Below are 20,397 nucleotides of genomic sequence, written 5' to 3' on the forward strand. Positions count from 1 at the left end.
ATTTTAGACCCATCTCCAAACTTCCATTTTATTGGAAGATTTAAACAAAAAAAAGTTTTTCATGAACAACCAAATTTGTGAAAAATGTAAATCCGAACCTCTGAGGCTGCTCTGATCAAAGTCACATGACTGGCGGCACAGCTGGGCTCCATTTTAATTCTACTTTACCTCAGCTCAACCTTTGACACAGTGGACCATAATGCCTCAATCAGCTATCTGACATCAGTGATGTGGCTCCTCGCCTATCTGTCGATCAGGTCTTTTACTGTAATGCTTGGAGATGGAGATATTTATTTAAAAAGGGACAGTGTACATTCATGAACATTTCAAATTAAAATGTAAATGCACCGGAATTAGCTAAGATAGCTAGTTTTCATCTGTTGTCCCTTGACAGGTCAGGACAGAGAGAAAGAAAGAGTAATAATCAGAAAGAATTATAATAGTTATAATTATAATAACTATTATATTTCAGAAAGAAATAACTAACTATCTCTCCTCTAGTCTGGGTGCCTTATCGTATTGTTTTTGACTCTGAGTTGTCTTTTGATGCTCAGATTGCCGCCAAAGTGTTGCATTCCTGCTTTGGCCAACTGAACCAGCTAACCAAGATCAGGTCTTTCCTTTCCTCTGCAGACTTTGAAAAGGTCATCCATGCTTTTATCTCTTCCAGACTTGATTATTGCAATGCAATTTATTCAGGTATCTGCAAGCTAAACATCCAAAGACTGTAGTTGATACAAAACATTGCTTCTAGGTTTTTAACATGTACTAAAAGAGGTGACCACATTTCAACAATCCTTGCTGCCCTTCAGTGGTTACCTGAGTTTTAAGAATTCATTGTAAGATTTTACTGGTTGATTTGAAAACCTTGAATGCTCTGATCTGATAACCATCCATGAGCCTGATCACTGCCTGAGCTCCTCTAGCAGAGCCCTTGTAATTGTTCCAAAATCTTAACTTGTCACGGAAAGGGACCAAGCCTAGGCTGTCCGAACCCCTCGGCTGTGCATCTCCCCGCCTTGAGATCTCATTGTCCTCTTTAAAAAATATTTTTAAGGCTCACTCTTATTGCTTTTTTTAACTGATGGTATTTGTTGTAACTGTTTAAATTATTTAGTCTTTTTTACTTTTATCTGTTTATAGCACTTTGTAGCTTTGTTTTTGAAAGGTGCTATATAAATATCATTATTATTATTATTATTGTTATTATTATCATTATTATAAGTATTATTATTATCATTTAGCATGGTCTATTTTCTCACATTTTGTCTGTCTTGCATAATGTCTCACAATGTTCAGCGTAGTACTTCAAAATATTATCTCCTCACTGAGTGTGTCTCTGTGAGTACTGTACCTCAGAGAGAGACGGTTGTAGTGAGAGAGAGAGCCTCAGTGTAGCGGAAAGTCATGGTAACTGTCTCACAGTGACAGGCAGGAGACACCTCCAATCACACACAGTGCTGAAGCAGTGGGGAAAGTTATTAAGTGAATGCCACAACCTCTTTCCATCAAGCTCAATGAGTTTATTGAGGCTTTTTTTATATCTATGGAGTCCCTCAGTCTCTCGCCTCTCATTCTTACTTCACACCTTGTGTTTGCTTTGTATTACCTCTCCTTTCCTCTCTCCTCTCCTCTCCCTCTCTCCCTCTCTCCCTCCCTCCCTCCCTCCCTCTCTCCCTCCCTCTCTCTTGCTTTCTCTAACTCCCATTAGCACACTGACCTTGTGCTCCTCTTGAGAATTACCTCCCTGATCCAGAAAATTGGATTGATGATCATTGTTGTGATTATTTTGTGGCTGTAATCAATCTGCATTTTGCTATTCAAGCCTGTCGCAGTGTCGCCCAGTAATTAATTCACAGGTATGGACAGGAGCTTGTTAACCCTCTTCCCCACCACGCCTCATCCCGTGAAGCTCGCTCCATGTTCTTGGCACTTACAAGAGCCACGCTGGCAAGGCAATCATGAGCATCTTCTTCCGCACAGGCAGCCACATGACTGAACAAAAAGCTCTCACTTTCAAAGCACTGAATCACTATATCAAGCGCTCCCACTTCAAACAGACTGCCCTCCCCTTCTCTTGCTTCAGTGTCTCTCTGGTCTGCCGCCCAACTCAGCTGATCAAAGACCATCAGCTTTGTTTCCTGATCTTCCCAACAAAACAGCTTGTATGGCGCTGCGTTCTGACACCACGGAGGCCCAAACTTGGCAGACTATTAACCCTTGAAAATGCACTCAAATGTGTGTTATTTTATTGGAAGCAAGATATTCCATTTCATTTCTTTTAACTCAAGACCATGATCACATGGTATGGAGCACAACATACGATCATTCAAGTACAGCCAATGCTCCTTAAACAAAAGTAGGACATTGTTCAAAAAGGCACTTAACAATATTGCAAATAACTTTTGGCGTTGGTTGTAATAACAAAATTAATTTAAATATTGATGGGCTGTTTAAATAATAGTTTTGAAAGTACCTTCCTCTATAATTCATCAAGCTTATTCCCCCCCTACAGATAAATCAATATGAGGTACTCGCAATTTTTCACTTGAATATACAATGCTATGTACATGTTTAATTTGTTATGATTGAATACACACGTGTCAACAACATGCAGGCTATAACATTGTTTCCGTCCCTTTTTATCACAGCATTCAGATTTAAAGCTATAATTTGTGAAAAGTGAGCTTTTCACAGTCATAAAAAGCCTAAGTAGTCATTTTCATACTGACAGCCATCCACTGTTAAATATCTGACCACAGTGTCAGATGGGTTTTATAGACCCTGGAGGCATACATCACAGTACCTACAGACAGACCATGTGCACATTTTGTTCAAGTCAAAGCATGAAAATTATCATCAAAACTGACAGCAGTATTATGCTCCGTGTGTAATTGATGTTCTATGCTTACACTGCTTTCTATTGCTGCTAAGTGTTTTTGAGTGTGGTTACTTTAAAACCTTCCACATATCCATGGTGCCCATAGGATGAACTCTGACTTTATTGATCCACTGAATTTTCATCTAGCGCCACCAACAGGTCAAAGTTTTCACTTATTTTGTGAAATATCTACACACATCGACACACATATCTATACGTGTACTTGACTGACTGCCAAAATTCTTTACAACATTCATTGTTCTTAGAAGATCCTAATGACTATGGAGACCCCCTGACTTTTCCTCTAGAACCACCATTAGGTTGACATTTATAGTTTTAAAATGACGCGCGCGCACACACACACACACACACACACACACACACACACACACACACACACACACATATTTTGTACAGTACATTGGTTTATGCCCATATATATATACCTGCAAAACTAATCAAGGCCGGTGGTGAGTATGTGTCCTTTGGGAAAAGGGGGGTACTGTTTGCTTATGGCTTCAGAGACCAAGACGCAGATTTATAGATTGTGTACACAGGATGAAATACTTTAAGTTTTCGCTTGTTAAAGAAGAAATATGTAACACTGACAGCAAGTGTTTAAAATAGGTATTGCAGTCGAAAAATTCAAAATATTGTAGAGAGTTGTTTCCCTCTGTCCCCTCCTCCCTAGACTTTATACTCAGGGGTTTTTAGGTGAGGTGGAATCTATCTCAGTTGATGTAGTTTGTTTGCTTGCTTCCATGGCTGCAGCACACTGTGTTTGCATGTTAGTGTTTTATATCTGGAAACCTGAGGTGTCCAAATGGGCGTCAATGTACATTGGTGGTGGAATGTAATGTGTTAAAATAAGGTGCTAGCACCACGATGAGGTTCAATAGGCAGTGATCAGAATTATACAGGCTAAAATAAAAACAGTCTTTCTGCACCAAAATGGAAATGTCAAAGGAGAACATGTTGACTGTAGCATTATAGTTGCAGAGGCCAGTATTTCAACGTAGCGTGTCTCCTTACTCTCCAATAACATAGCATAGTCATTTTATGAGTTAATACAGTAAATATATTACATATTGGTCCTTTTAAGTCTCAAATTACCACCACTGAAGAACACATTCTATGTATTGTATTTTCACTTAATTTGATTTTGTTTCAAATGTTATCAAGTGTTTTATTTTCCATCTTATGTTACACTAATGTTTTTTCATGCTATTACTGTATGTTCTTTTTTTGTCCTGTCCTTTTCATGTGAAGCACTTGGTGCATGTAGTTCATTTTATTGTAAAGCATTTTGAGCTGCATTTCTTATATAGAAGGTGCTGTAGAAATAAAGATTATTATTATTAATTCAATTTAAATCAGCATTAGTTGGACTTTGTGTTTAGTTCTCATCAATGTTAGCATGCTACCACTGTAACATAGTAATCATGGTAAACATTACACCTACCCAGCATTATTATGTTATGGTATAAGATGGTACTCTAGTGCCACACAACATTACTGCTGCAAAGAGGGTGGAAAAAGCATGTTTTCATCAGTTTCTGGCAGGAAAAGACAGTTTATTAAACCTGATGCTGTTACTCTTAAAGAGAAGGTTTGGATGGATTCCATATTGAGCAAATGTTGCCAGTTTCCAAAGACAAAGAGGACATTGCTGAAGCATTTCATATTACAATACATGTATTTCTTTCAAACGTTAAGCTTATTGTTAAGTATTGCACTGAGACATATACTATAGAGACATGTATGGCTGGTAATAGTTGGTATTTGCTCAGAATCCTTAGTGCTGCCACTACCACTACCACTGTGCAGTGTGTGTGTGCATACGTGCCATTATTCCTGTTGGTCAATTATAAAATGGCAGTGATTTCAATAGTTTTTCTCAATTTAACAAACAGGTTGCACTACTTGTGTACACCCAGTCTGAGCAGTTGACAGTAGTGGAAATAAAGATGTGACTGCCAAAAGGCCAAGACTAGAAGATCTATCCTGACTGTACTCACCTACAGTAGAGCCTACCTTAGAGTCTGTGATAGTATATGCTGTAATATGCTTCGAGAAAAAGGATACTTTGCAATACATATTGGGATGGGAATATGAGGGCTGAAAACAGGATGATGTCAAACTCTTTTTATGAACATCTGCAACTGTACTTCAGTGTTGACATTTCTGGCTTTGAAAACAAATCTAATCAAGCAAAGAAGCCAAAGTCTCCTGAAAACTTCAGTACCAGTTCCCAGATGTCATGCACTCTCTTGCACTGAATATATTTGCTCCAGTCATTCATACAGTGTCATATGCTGAATATATTTGTTTCAACTGCTTATATACTGTCACACACTGAATATATTTGCTTCATCCCCCTTGTGGGAGGAGGGACCATGATATATGTTTGGGAGGCAGTGTTAAACAGAGACTGTATGAGTAAAACAGAACAAGTGTGGGTGCATAGGCATCAGTTACAGCAACTGGATACCCATGATTTTCAGTTTTAGTATTTGCAGTTGTGTTTTTGCTCTTAAAGATCACTTGGCCAATGCTGTTTAAATACACTGCTTTACTGTATCCATTTCAAATTAAGTGCTGTTGCTGCTTTTGAAAATGTGAAATTCATCACTTCCTATACAAGGCTGTGAAAGATCTGAGGGACACTAAGAGCAACAATTGTAAAAACTTATCAGGCTAAAGTTTCAATCACTAATTAAAGCTGGACTGAGGGACTTTTGTCTCCGTCTTCCGGCATTGAGAGTAATTACAAAAAAACTGTTGACGCATGCTCACGTCATAGGCTTTGCAGTAACCTGTTTTGTCACGATTAAATGATTTTATCCCGATTCAAAGTTAACATAGGGCTAACCAGAAATTAGCTTCTCGGCCGGAGAAACTCTGGTGCACATGCTCTGCCCACAGAGCAAGCGCAGTATGGATCCATCTGGCCAGGCTTGGAATGTTGCCATAGACAGATTAAAAACTCCAGTATATTGTTTACGTGACAGTGATAGACTTAATCAGCATTATGTGAACTTGTTAGGCAATGTAACAGACATTTATTTATATGTAAAACCTCTGCACTACAGGTCTATCAAAAAGCAACATGGCGTTAACAGCATAATCAGATCACAACACTGTAGGTAGTTTCATGACACATTGTGAATTACTGTTCCTTTTCTCTTTATCACAGGCTCCAACCAGCCTCCACGCTTCCTGAACTACTTCTTCTCGACCTACCTTCTCATCTATGAAGATATGCCTGTTGGTGAGTCTCTGTGGAGTGTCAGCATGCTTTATTGATGCATCTCCACTGTCTAAAGAAAGTACAGTAAAGCTATCTTTTGGAATGGCTTTGTCAACTTGTTTACTGCACAGGAATGGTGTGTCCTCTCTCTTGAACACAAACTGAGAAGGAGAAAACAAGTGCAGAGAAATGTCATAATAGACACTGACAGTGATAACAATGGGTGTTTTTGCTAAATGTGTTTCTATGTGTGTGGTGTGTTTGTTTGTGTGTGGTAAGAACGAATGAGCCTGGTTGGCAGAGTGATTCTTGGAGTCTGTCTGATATATAACTTGCACAAAAACTTAAGAAATCTTGATATTTTGGATATTTCACGTCCTGGTGTTGATATGTGGATGAAAGAATTTGTCTAGATTTGATATCTCCATGTTATTATAGGCTTTCTAGCTGTATCAAACTGTGTGTATGCCTGCATGACAAATAGGCATACCACAATCAAAATACTGTAATACTGTACTGGACACCCATTGTGTTACACACGCCTCTGCACACAACTGCAGCATCTCTCAAACACCTTGTCCTGGTTGCTGAAGCAAACCCCCAGCTGGTGAGAGGAGGGGTGTTGCTCAGATCAAATATCCATGCTGTGTTTGGATGTGTTCCCTCATCTCTCTGATAAATAATCATATGCTTCTGCCTGCCATACGGAACCGAAGCTACTGGCTCTGAGGCCATGAGCTGAAGTCACTGATCTGCTGCCTACAAGGCCAGATAGTGTTGGAAGTATGTGCACATACATGTAGACCAGGTTTAACTGATGAAACTCTTCTTTGCTCTTCTCCTTTATAAAGTTTCAATGGTGCTGTCGTGCACCTATCAGTCTAGGTTATTGAATAAACTGGCTCTTTATGTCACCTCACACAACCTGCTTACATGAACCCTGCACTTATACATCATCACCAAGACTTAGCCAGGCAACCTCCATGGTAACTGAATGCCACCAATCAGGGTGACTGTGGAAACCTGATCACTATGCACAAGTCATGCCATTTGGCTTCCAGTCAGACAGACGGGTGCTCATTTATGTTCATCAAATTTGTGCTAAAGTAATGGCATAATGAAGTATTGAATATGATTAAGTGCCCTGAAAGTCTAATTTAACAATTCTTTATTCTTTGCACAATCCCTGAACCTTGAGATGAAAATATATATATTTTTAATCTGCCCTTTATTCAAATCAAGAGTAAGAGTGATGTCTGCATTGAAACTTTTGGTGGCCTGTTCTATTAAGCCAGTGTGCTGGATGATATAATCTCAAATTTGTGTGTGAGGAATTGTGAATGTTTTGGGAGAAAAGGATCTTAGGGTATTCTTCACCATGTTACATCCTCTACATACATAACGCACACACATTTGACTCGGTTGTTTTTTTGTGTGTGTGTCTGTGTGTTTGCGTGCTGGAGGGCCTCCTGGATGAGGACATCTGCTGAGCTAATAAACAATAATCTTGACAAATTGTCACTGTCAGATCACTCAGCCCGCCCTCATAATCACACCACTGAAGAAGTCATTACAGGCCGGGCCAGGGACATGACTGACAGCTCTTTGGACCACTGGAAGGCATTGCTGGATCAAAGCCCAGCTGCCCAAGGAGAGGACACAATGATTCATAGCCAGAGGGCAACCTGGACAGAGTGGTTAGGGAAATTAGCCACGCCACCCACCAACACATCTATGCCCTTCACTGGTACACCAGCTGATTTAATGAAGAGATGGCCTTCTGCCAGAGAGTACTTAGTTCTGTTGGACATAGATGCCAAAGCTAGACAACTATGAATACAATAGTGTTGGGGTCATCAAGATGATGATGTACTGTCAGCAGGTACCTGTCATCTTTCCTGGATACGGTACAAAACATGCGATTAAGATGAAGATGATAGGCCATAGGTGGAGGAGACTGGGATGGTGATGAGAACGAAAACTTGGCATGTGGATTTGAACTTTTATGTATGTAAATGTAAAAGAAGAAAAAAATTACAGGTTGTCTCCGCCTGTGACATGTAACTCATGCAGCAACTCTGAGGATGGTATGGATAAGCAAACACTCAGACTCAGAGTGTTGACAGACTGGCAGAGTGTAAAGGTCATGTGATAAAAAAAAAACTTCTAGAAAATCAATCCAATATAAAGGATTTTAATTCCAAGCCACTGACACCGTCAGAGATGATGAAAAGCCAGACATCTCCAAATTGCCCTGTCAATCACTGCAACCAACAAAAATGACAACAAATAAATAAGATGGGGAATAATAGATCCAAGAGGAATTGGAGTCAACCCTATCTGGTGTTCATACCATAACCCCCAACTGCCCCCAACAATAGAGGGACATATCATACATGGCTGAGACTGAAGCAAAGAGGAAACTGTAATCACTATTGGCATAAATGCTGCCTGTGATGCGTAATTAGGCTGTTTTAGTGGTCTGCTGTACTCTGCAGTGATACAATGACGCCTCAGATGATTCTGTTGTATATTTACAAAGAGAATATCTCAATGGTGTTAGGAACAAAATCCTTAATCTATCCATGTTTATTTTCCACAAGTCTGTGTGTATTATATGTGTATGTGTCTGTAATGAAAGTTAGTTTGGTGTGAGAATACAGTAAATGCACGTGTTTATGTTTCATGCATTTTGGGTCACATCCAGGCAGCGAGATCGTTCACTCTTGGGGGGGGGGGCAACTAAACAGAGAGGCTGATGTTTAAATGCAGTGGCAGATAACTGTGTGTGTTGTGTCAGGAAATGGGATGTGTAATTAGACTGAGAGAACACTTTGATTAAATGCTCTCATCTCCTAATCCACTTTACCCTGATTCTGCAGATTAAGCTCTCTACTGAGTAATTAACTTGTGGAGAGAACACAACATTTGTTCAAAATAAGAAACTTCCACACTCTGCTGGGATGGTTTGTGCGCGTTGTGTAGTTTATGCCAATTGAGCATAAGGCTTTGCTGTCTGATTAAATTTAAAAGTTTGGCTTAGGCTAACACTATTAAAACACGTGTTAATTTATATATTACAAGTCATTTCTTTTTTTACTGAGGAAGTACGAAGCTAAGAGGGAAGAGAGCAGAACAAAAGAGAAGCTTTTGACAATATTCAGTATATAAATTAATGGAGTGAACTGAAAGTCTCCTTTTCAAACAGCGATTTTAGTCATTTTAAGTCAATCTGCTCACTCGTATTCTTATATCATCAAACAAAAGATCACACACTAGACAAATTGGATTTTCAAAGAATAAAGACAGAATACCAGCTCTTGTTTGAGCACAAATATACTTAACAATCTTCTCTTTTAAAGACAGCACGGTAATGTGGTTCTAAAGGTGGGGCTCTTTACCAATCACTTAGTTTAGTTCTTTGCATCAATGTGTGTATCTGCTGGTACCAACACACTGAAATAGCCAATGGACATTTTTTACTTTTTCTCCTTTTCTCTCAAGCCCTTCTGACTTTTTCACCCTCTTTTTCTTGTTCACTCCCTCTCCACTGCTCCCTCACATTCATCTATTGCCACGGTAAATACCTTGCACTTTTAATTAGCTCTGTGGCATTCCTAATTCAATAATAATTAAGGAGCAGGAAGTAGCCCCAAGGAACGACTTAATAAAGCCTTCCCCTAAACGTGTTGATAATGTCTGTGTACTCTATCCCAAGCCAATTCCCCGCTGTCAGCTGCCTAGCATGCTCTACATTAACTATGGCTTGTCAACACTCTCTCCTCGGGACCCATCTCTGTCTTTTCTTCAGCTTTGTAATTCACTATATTGACTATGTTACCTTTCCTGCACTCATAAACAAAGCAGGATCGTAACTTTGTTAACTATTGTAGATTGATGGTGTTCTGGTTTGAATGCTGCTTTATTTAGATTGGATCTTTTTTTCTTATACATGCGTGTATTTGTTTACATGAGACATGCAATTGGTTTATAATAAAGAGCCTTAAACCAACATCGACAAGTAGGACCAAATTCACATTTTGTTAGTATATGAAATAAATAAGACTATTCTATGCTGTCTATGCTTTTTCTGCATCCAACCATATTACCACAGCTGGACACTGAAGTAATTTGGCTCTGAACATAACATGAAAAATAACTTGAGTTATTGGAGGCAAGACAGTCAGCAATGAAACCCACTTGATCTCTATGAATTAAGGCACTTTGTAAGTATCTTTGCAAATGTCTGATAATCATTATTTAGCAGACTAAGATGATAGAGGCTATTCATCAGTGGGTAGTTTTGGTAACATTCAGTTATTGATTAATTAGCAATAATGTCATTATACATCACATTTAGAGAAAGAAGACCGTGTGTGTTGAAAACATTTATAAAATTTAATAGCAAAACCATCCTCCCCTGCTGCTTTACCAGCAGTGAGTGCTTTAATTGCAGACTTAATCTCTGTCTCTGAGACGGCCCTTTCCAAATAATCCTTATCAGTGTTCTTCAATGCAGGCAAAAACAGAGTTTTGAAAAAAAAATCATTGGCTTCCTTTAAATTAAACTTACTTTCCAATACATATAATGTCTAATAATAATTTAATGTATTTGTTTTGGTTCACATAGTAAAGACCTTTTGCTGCTCTGAATGGTTATTTGCTCTCCGCTTATTTCAGTCTGAGTGTTAACATTTTGCCAGCCCTATCATTCTCAAATATCTCTGCCCAAAGATGCAACTGTAGCCTATTTTCTTCATGTGCCGCTTTTCTAATAATATGATTTCTTCTTTCACACCTTTGTCTATGTTTTACAGCAGAGTAACTAATGATCAGCCCTTTACCTGTAACTTTAAATGTCTCCAAATGCATAGAAACAGAATTCAGATTTATAGCCAAAAAAAATGATATTTTGTCCATTACCATTGAAATAAACATTGAATTCCAGAACAGGGTATTGTTGAATTTGCAATTTGTTATATGAATTTAAGAGAGGATAAAATACTACAGAAATAGGGGCATGGTCCAATATTAATATATTGTGAGTATCAACTTTAATCACATTCTCATTTATAGCAATGCCTTATATCAGTTAAATGTAAAGCTGCTGAAAGGGCACAATCTGTTGAAAGGGGATGATCAGAATGGTCTAGTACTGGATCACAAACTGAGGTGAAGTCCCTGCCAAGCAAAATAAGCTCAGCAGTGAACCTGGACAGTAGCACACATAATGTCACCAGAATTAGAAGTATATACAGACAGGTAACAAATTAAAATAAAAACCTCAATATAGGAATGGAGAAATCTAACTAAAGCAGATGCTTCCACACAGGTGCACTTCATGGTCCAATTAAGCAATAAACATCCCATCATGCTCTGTGGCATGTGATAAAAATTCAAAGCAGGCCCAGTTGATTCTTTTTGTATCAAGATGGCAAGAGGAAAAGATCTAAGTGACTTTGAAGGAGGGTTCGTTGTTGTGGCACGGATGGCAGGAGCTTCAGTCACAATGATTGCTCAACTGGCTGCTCTTTAAATAGGAACAGTGACTTAAGTGACATCTGCATTTAGATCTATGGGAAAGACATCAATGAATAGTGTCAGAAATTGTGGGCGACAACGCACATTTGAAGACCATGATAATCGTGCATTCATGCGATATATAATGAAAAACAGAAGAGCAACTCTTCCTCAGGTGACTGAGAATGTCAATGCAGGACGTGATGAGACTGTCAGCAAGAACAGGCCGTCGACATTTACATAGAGAGGGTTATAGGATTGCAGTGCATAAAGTGACAATGAGCTTCATGAGGAGACTGGCTCCACAGAACTTCACCTTTTATACCAGCATACTCTGCATGCTTCTGCTGGGTACCAGAAGATCCTGGTATTGGACCAGTGCTTCCTGATAAAAGAAACTTCATCTCTCAATTCTCTGATAGCTGAATAGCTTCTATAGCAGCATAAATATGTTCAAGTTATGTATTTTTCACAGACTTCTTCATTCTCTTAGAAAGTAATAACTTTTTATTTTAAAATTAATAAATAAATTATACATTTTTTTATACTTTTTTTACTATTAATAAATATTAATCAACAACAGAACTAATCCAAAATGTGATTGCATGAGTCCTGTTGCTTTTTAAACTTTTTCTTTACATTAAGGGCCTTTGCTCTTCAGTTTCAGGTACTTCAGGATTTTGAGGGAACATGCAGTTTTCATGTTTCAGGGTTTCCCAGTGCTCTGTAAATTTAAAACTAATAAGATGAAACATATGTTGTATGTACTGTGCTCAGAAGTGTTTCCCCAAGCAGTAAAAAAATGCTGCAAAAAGACATCACTGCTTTTATACTTTAGGTAATGTTAAAGATTATAGGAATAAGTGGGGTTTTTTCCAGCTCAAGTGGTTTTTGTGTTGGGAAATCCATATTTGACTCCCCGTTGGTGACACTTGGCTGGAGATGAGAGCACTCAGATCTGTTTCTTTCTGCCACTGATCAAATGATTGGTCAGACCATTACTTGGTTGAAGAGAAAGGCCTCTTTACCTGGCTGCCTCTGCCTGTGCAAATCACTGACGGAACAGCTGATTTACACAGGACTGTGGAGGAGACTCAGGCATGGGTGTGCTTTGGCCTGCTATGGTCTGGTTTGGTCTGTTGTATCAGTGATCCCTAAATATATTTTTCTCTTTTTACTCTCCACTCCACATCAAAACACTTTCCCTCAATCATTTTCAAAACATACCGCAATATGGAAAATACTGCATGAGCAAATTTCTAAGATTTGATTTGTTAAGTAAATCTGCATTCAAATTTGAAAAACCAGGGCTCATACTATGAATCCATCTAAATACCCTCATGTGCCACCAGGTAGGTGGCAGATGCTGGGCTCCATGGGTGCAGACTGGTTTAGTATCTGGGACACCAAAGGGATTATTCCACTTTACTGGAGAAAATTCTGTTTCATTCAAGGTCATTTGTAATCAGGGTCGTCAAACTCATTTTAGTTCAGGGGCCACAAACGGTCCAGTTTGATCTCAAGTGGGCCGGACCAGTAAAACCATTACATATTAATAACCTATAAACAATATTATAACTTTTGTATAAAAAAGTCTAATTACTGTGTAAAATGAGCAATTTCAACAATATTGTTTTTCCATATTGTTTTGCACAGAAGCTGCTGATTGACAACATTTTACATGATTTGCAATATATGAATGTTTTAAATACATGATCACAATTTGTTTTAATATATATTAATAATATATAGAGAGGAAGTTGTTTTCATGCTCAGGTTGGAATATAAATGTCTGAAGCAGCAAAAAAATGGAAAATTTGAATTTTTTTGCAATTTTCACATTTTGCAAACTTATCCAGTGGGCCGGATTGTACCCCATGGTGGGCCATTTCTGGCCTGCGGGCCGTATGTTTGACATCCCCTGCTCTACATGATTTACATTTCATCAGGAAACATAGTTTAAAACATTCAACATCAGTGTGAGCCCTTATATCAATCTAACATCTAAAATGACTTCACAGACAGATTGTTTTGCCAGTTTCTTGGTTCCACAGATCCAATAATCTAGAGTCAAGGACCCCTAAACTGACAACAAATTAGTTGATAAGATTTTGGCTTTTAGATGTATTATTACAGCAAGTGTATGAAATCCTGTGACCAAAATAGTGACAGATTCTTTTTTTGTGTGGATGGAATTATTGTGAAAATAAATGATTTCCCTTTTTGTTTGGGACCCTCTGGCACTCCCTCAAGGACCCCGGGGGGTCCCTGGACCCCACTTTGAGAACCACTGATCTAGAGCAGAAACAGAAGCATAAAATGAGCAATAAAGAAAGATGAGCAGTGATAAAAGGAAAGGGTAATCAGGGTATTGCCAGGGGAAGGAGAAGGGGGCAACTCCCTCCCTCTAAGTGGATTCAGTGTTTCTGGGATTTTGGCTGGTATCCAGGGCTGTTTCTACTTGCAGGATATGTGCTCTAGATATTTTTTACTAGTTGACAGTGAGGGGGGCAGCGCAGAAGTCTGTTTGCACTCCCACTTTCAGCCCTCATTTAGCCAAATTGGAATGCAATGTGTGTGTCCTCTCTGCATCTCTGGCAACCGCCATCGTATCTGTCACTGCTTGTGAGTTTGAGTTGGTGGATGCGCTATGTGACTGTGTGTGTGTGTATATGTGTCTTAGTTTTATAAATCCTATCTACCAGCTGCAGAAGTGAAGTATTCCTCCCTGTTGAGGTTTGAACCACCTGATCTCAGCAGGAGATGAGTCCCACCATGTCCGGGAGCTATTCTTAATGACTGGTAGTTTTTCTCTCCATGTGAAGAGTCCTTGCCTACCTCACTTTAAGAAGGGGATGCACTTGATCTTCTTACTTCCTGTGAGAGCTCTCTGCTGTCATTGAGCTGTTGCAGTGACTCCCACAATGGCTTCCCAATAATGCCAGCAGACTGCCATCCATGAGGGACCTCTGTTTTGGTTTAGTCAATCATCCCTTATCTCTCCCCCATGGTGCCTTGCTCCCCCCTTCCTCCCCCAGGAAATAATGGGGTCCATGGTTCAGCGGTGTCTGCAAACACACCATCCATCACGACAGTGTGCCGCACTATATTGTCTGCACTTTCCCAGCACGTGACGTGTTAGTGTTATTATGGAGCATGCAAACAGTGCTAAATGCTAAACATCCTGCACATACCTTAACTAATTATAATTTCAGCACTTCTTCCTGCACTTGTTTTCTTTCTAAGCTAACAGACTTTCACTCTTCTCACCACATCTCTGTCTGCACTGCAGACAAAAAAAATGTGCTCCATGTTCATTCATTTACCTTTCTGGCATTGGTGTAAGAACTTTTAGCATATTTTCAAGGCTGTTTCACAAGTTTCAGGAATTTTCTAAACAAAATAGGCACAACAAGCCAGGTCCATCAACTGTAAATAGGAAATTGATATAGACTTTTTAACAACTTGATTTGCGTTTGATTCATCCCAGTGTCAGATACCCTATCTGTAGTTTATTTAATTAAGGAAAAATGAAATAAGCATCAAAATCAGACCAGTATCAAAATATCAGTTAAATCCTGACTTACCTAAGCTGCAGTAAACTCAGAAAACGTAACACAATCAGAGGTGTTCGATTCTTTACTTTTTAGTCTCTAATCCACTGAAACTTGGAAGAGACATTTGAGAGTCATGTGTCAATATGTGACCCCCATCGTTTTTATGCTCTGTGCCTGAAAACTGCCTTTTTGTTCAAATAGATTAATTGTTTCAGTGTTTCTGATAGTCAGCCTATTGAAGACATTTCGGCCCGTTTCTGTCCTTTCATCCTTCAGCGGCTGAAAGGTGACGACTGTAACAGAGATCTGATTTGGCATGGGTTCTAGGAATGGACACTTAAGAAGTGCTTATGTGCCTCTGATGTGTCACGTTTGCTGTGAATTGCAGGTAAAACAAAAAAAAAAGGCAAGGTACATCCTGCCCTGACCTTCCCTCTGCACATTCAACTGGCTGTCACAGTCAGTTTACTGTTAATGGCAGTCATATTTTAGGTGCTCTCAGTCATTGCATAGTTGGTCCACCTTTAAAACAGCGCCTCAAAGTGGTGATATATCACCGTTCAGTGTGCTCTTCTGTTCCACCTGCACTGTCCAACATCTTTGTCGATCTTCATCATTAGTTTGCCAGTTTAGTATTTCTTCAGAGAAGTTATCTGAGACACACTGTAATGATCTCTCTCACCCTCTCCTTGGAAAAGACATACTGCATCTGTGGTGTGGCCTATTCTATTCAAGTTTTTCTGTGTTATGAGCCGACAGAGTGTGAGAATGTGGAGAGACAGAAACAAAGATGGGGGGAAGTGTGTTGAATAGCTGCAGGCTATGTGACTGATATTTCTCTGGGTTGTAAAAGTTAATTGAAATTGTCTGTGGAAACGTGTCGTGACACCAGGTTGAGCAGTGCTGCCAAGGCACCCACACTGAGCTGACAGGCGTCACTGTGATGGTGGCAGTGATTAGATTACCTGACCAACCAGGGTTGGGCTCTCGCACAGCGATACACACGTAGCTAACATTTTAAGGCTCACAATGAAACCTAGGCTCCTGTTAAATGTGTTTGTATCTGGGTGTGATGCTCAGCATAGGCTAGAATTAAAAGACAGTATCATGTGTCACTGTCATGTGACACTTAACTGTAATTGATCTGGTTTAAAGTGTGTGTTTGTGTGTATGTGTGAGAGAGGACAGCAGATATCTGACATTTGACATCATCACAGCACAATATATTTAAATGGTGATACCTGTCATCCTGTTTTTCTTTCTTTTCATCACCCCAAATTATCACACAATCACAGAATTCTGTTTGTTTACATGTTGATGTGTATTTACTCAGTTGTATGTATTTGTGTATTGGATTCCTACCTGAAATGCCTCAGGTTTAAAACCAGTTTATTCACAGCAATTCAAATGATCAAAGTATAAAGGTGAACCTTCTAACTGAGAAGTATTTATTCAGTGTGTAAGTTTGTGTTTGTGCATGAAGAATTTTTTTCCTCGTTTCAAGAAATTAGTGATTTTCAAACACCACCACATTAATTTACTAGAAATGTAATACAGTGTTTCTTGTGTTGCCCCCCCCCCCACCTCCCTCCCAATTTCTTACATTTCATTTATTGTCTCAGGTTTGCTATTTGTTTACTTATGTGCATGTATGTGTGTGTGTGTGTGTGTGTGCATGTGCGAGCGTTACCCCATTCTCCAGTAGTGAGAGGTGCATTGCTGGGTGGCAGATCAGCTTCTTGCAGCTGCTTATCTGGCCCAGGTGGGTCACAGCTGATACCTGCCTGAGCCACGCAGAGCAGCTAACCTGGAAATTGATGTTTCACATCAGCGACCACCTCTCTCTGCTCCATTGCAAGGAAGCAGCAGGAGTGAGGAGGGGGGATGTGTGTGTGTGTGTGTGTGTGTGTGTGTGTGTGTGTGTGTGTGTGTGTGTGTGTGTGTGCTGCTTACATGTGTGTTTGTGTGGCTGTATTTATTGTTCGTTTCTGTTTCTCTGTGCCACTTTAAAGATGTATACGCATGCAGCAGTTCACTAACAAGACCTCGCCATTTTTATGGTATACATGAAATAGTTAATTTGGCTGTGTATGGTGGGATGATTGAGGGTTTAGAGGAGTAATGAAGGGGGTAGAGTGCAAGGGGATGAATGGGTGTCTGGAACATGGAGGAACCCAGGGAGTGAGTCTCAAGGTGGGGGCACTTCTCGATGAGCTTCGGCTTCATAATCACCCAAGGTTAGCTTCAAATGACGAGGTGAGAGTCAGCTTTTTGGATGCTGTTGGGTTGGCTGTGGATGTAGCTGTGGTAAGCATGAGATGGTTGAGAATATTGATGGCGCGGTCTGAGATTCCTTGTCTGAATGCTTCGGATGGGTTCAAAAGGACTCAGATATGAATTTAAGTGGAGCTGGTCAGTCTTGCTTTGTGTGAAATTAAATATGAGGGTGTCTGGGTAGTGGATGGAAATATACGAGAGGCCTGTGTGCTTTTACAAGTCATAGGTGGTAGTGTATCAATGCACTCTGAGCATTGCAAAAACCAAATAATGCTAGGAGACATTGATTTGACAGATGGTTCAATGAAAGATATCCTGCGAAGGGTTTGGATGCAACAGATGAGGAGAATTGCTGTCAGGGGGAGGCATTTTCAAGTCTAGGTCTAGGTGCTTTTCATAGGCCCCTGATTAGCATATTGGCACGGGGGTGAGTAATGGAAGAGGCTGGAGCTCCAGAAAGCGGTTTGATGAGGGAGTTAATCCCATTGATGAACACCTGGATGGTGGATGTTCTCATTTTGAGAACTGAATGGGCATAAGTGAGGCTGTGTGAGAAACGAAAAGCTTAGAGCTGCTCCACCCTGAGTAGTGTGATGAGGGTTTTAGGAGCAAGACTATTTGTGATGGCTTCATGTGATGCAGTGACCAAGAGAAGCGGAGTGTTCAGATGAGGATGCAGAAGGACCAGTGTCAGGTGGGAATCTGAGTCTTGCGCCGGGGTTTTAAATTTCTGAATTGAGAAAAGGGAAAAGGTGTCAGCAATAGTATTTGGTAGCCTGGAACGTGGGCAACTCAGATGACATTTTGGTGTTGGGACATCTACTTCCCCATGAGATCTCGTGACATGGTGCATTGCTCCCTCTGGCACAATAATCTTAATAATATCCTGTTAAACTTATGCCTGTTTCAACCCAATTTCAAAATCATCTAACTTGTGGCAGTAACAGAAAGGCACCTCTAAATATTACTATGTTTTAGTTACAAACCCGATCATTTCCACAACTGCAAAATTGAATCATTGTTCAGACGACATGCTAGATCAGCTTATATCAGGTGTCTGCTGTATAATATCAGTGTTGGTCGTCTGAGGCTAGTGTGCATTCTATGAAGAAAGGTTATCTCGTCCTAGTCTTGAAAGCTGACATTTGTTCTCATAAAGGCCAGCATGCTGGTGCCAGATAGGATTAATTGACAAGTGGGGTGCCTGCACTCTATGCTCCCCATTTATAGACCAGTCTGTGGCTCAAATCTGCTTGCTTTTGTTTAGTGGCGTCTCCTTCTCTTTGTCCTCTAGTTGAGAATGATCCCACTCACTTATTTGCGCTCTCTCACCCAGGATACGCTCTCATTATGCTCTTGGTATGTCACCATTAGTGCAAGGTGATGTAACTGTGGCCTTTTCAGTGCAGATCCATGTGTTGTCAGTCTGTCGTTTGCACTTGCTGTCTTTTTGATACATAAGGATGCTTCACTCTTCTAAATCTGTGCATGTTGACAGCAGATATAGTCTGAGGAGGCATGCATGTGTTGTTTTTGCATTCATATGTATTTACGCATGTGGTTTTGCACACTAGTAGGATCGTGAGCTGGAGTGAATGCAGTATAATTGAATTCTCTTATCTCACAGCAGAGAAGGTGTTTGACATTTAACAGGCTTCTCTAGAATCAAAGATTTTTTTTAAAGAAACAGGCCTTGTCAGCTCAGCTCACATTCTTCTTCTTTGTCTCTTTCTCTCTCCTATTTGTATGTCCATGCAGTAGTTTGCCTCCAGTGAGAAGTTCCAGTTGCTAACATATCCCAGTCATTTCTGCTCTCTGCCATTGTGCGTGCAGGATAATGTGCCCCCCACCCCCCTCCTAACTGCTCATCCTCCCCTGTTTCCTGCATTTACGCCTACATGCACACTACACACTTACCATACAAAATACCTAGTTACTTGTACTGCTCATTTCTAACCCAAACCTGTCATGGGCGGTGCAGCTTGTCTGCTTGAGGAGCTGCTTCTTTGGAGGGAGGAGAGAGAGTTTGTGTAGGACACAAGGAGGGAGCAAGAGAGAGAGAGAGAGAGAGGGAGGGTGGAAGGTAAAAAATGAGTCCAAAACTGATCAAGCAGAGCATCTGTAATTGCTCAGCTCTCCTACTCACCTTCCCTGTTTTTTATGCTTCCCCTGTCACTCTGTCCCTCTCTCCAGATTGACCAAGGAGGTCAATTGCCAATTTGCCAGTGCCAATGTCTTTGTCAGGAAACAATATTAATTTTGGCTAATTAGGACCTGAAGCTAATGAGCGCTACAGATAATGAGTTCATTTATAATCCATAAAACAAGTGTGGCGTGTTACGGGATGAAAAAAGCTGTAATGGTGGCAGCCGGACATCAGATTTAGGCAGCAACGTAGCAAACAATCTGGATACACACACACACACACACACACCCACACACACCCACACACACCCACACCCACACACACACACACACACACACACACACACACACACACACACATTATTGACTCTGGCATGTCTGCATTGCAGTCTTCTGCTGGTTAGCTTCAGCACATTTTCAACAGAGTTTTTTTGGACAGTGACTACCCTATCTTCACTGCCCCTCTTCATTTCTCTCTCTCTCTCTCTGTCTCTCTCTCTCTCTCTCTCTCTCTCTCTCTCTCTCTCTCTCTCTCTCTCTCTCTCTCTCTCTCTCTCTCTCTCTCTCTCTCTCTCTCTCTCTCTTTACTTCCCTCTATGGGTCTCCTTGTCTTTGCTCTCTCTCCCTGCCATCACCTGTCTGTCTCATGGGAAATAGTGGGTCACCTCTGATAACATAAGAAAAAGACAAGTAATGAGAATGTAAAAGAAAAGGACAGAGATAGGATAAGGAATATCAAGAGGGAGAAGGAGCAAGTGATGAAAGGA

General features: G+C 40.2%; 1 protein-coding gene across 2 annotated transcripts in view; it reads left to right on the top strand.

Moving 5' to 3' along the window:
• cdh23 (cadherin-related 23) overlaps window positions 1–20,397 on the top strand; it is a 158,219-nt gene that overhangs the window by 627 nt on the left and 137,195 nt on the right. The window contains exons 2-3 of one of the 2 annotated variants that reach the window (XM_053333442.1): window positions 367–369; window positions 6,078–6,152. In XM_053333442.1, the coding sequence (XP_053189417.1) occupies window positions 367–369; window positions 6,078–6,152 (78 nt within the window). The remainder of the gene's footprint in view (window positions 1–366; window positions 370–6,077; window positions 6,153–20,397) is intronic. The other variant, XM_053333440.1, reaches the window with a different exon arrangement.

Source organism: Scomber japonicus, chromosome 14 (assembly GCF_027409825.1).
Source record: "Scomber japonicus isolate fScoJap1 chromosome 14, fScoJap1.pri, whole genome shotgun sequence".
Classification (NCBI taxonomy): domain Eukaryota; kingdom Metazoa; phylum Chordata; class Actinopteri; order Scombriformes; family Scombridae; genus Scomber; species Scomber japonicus.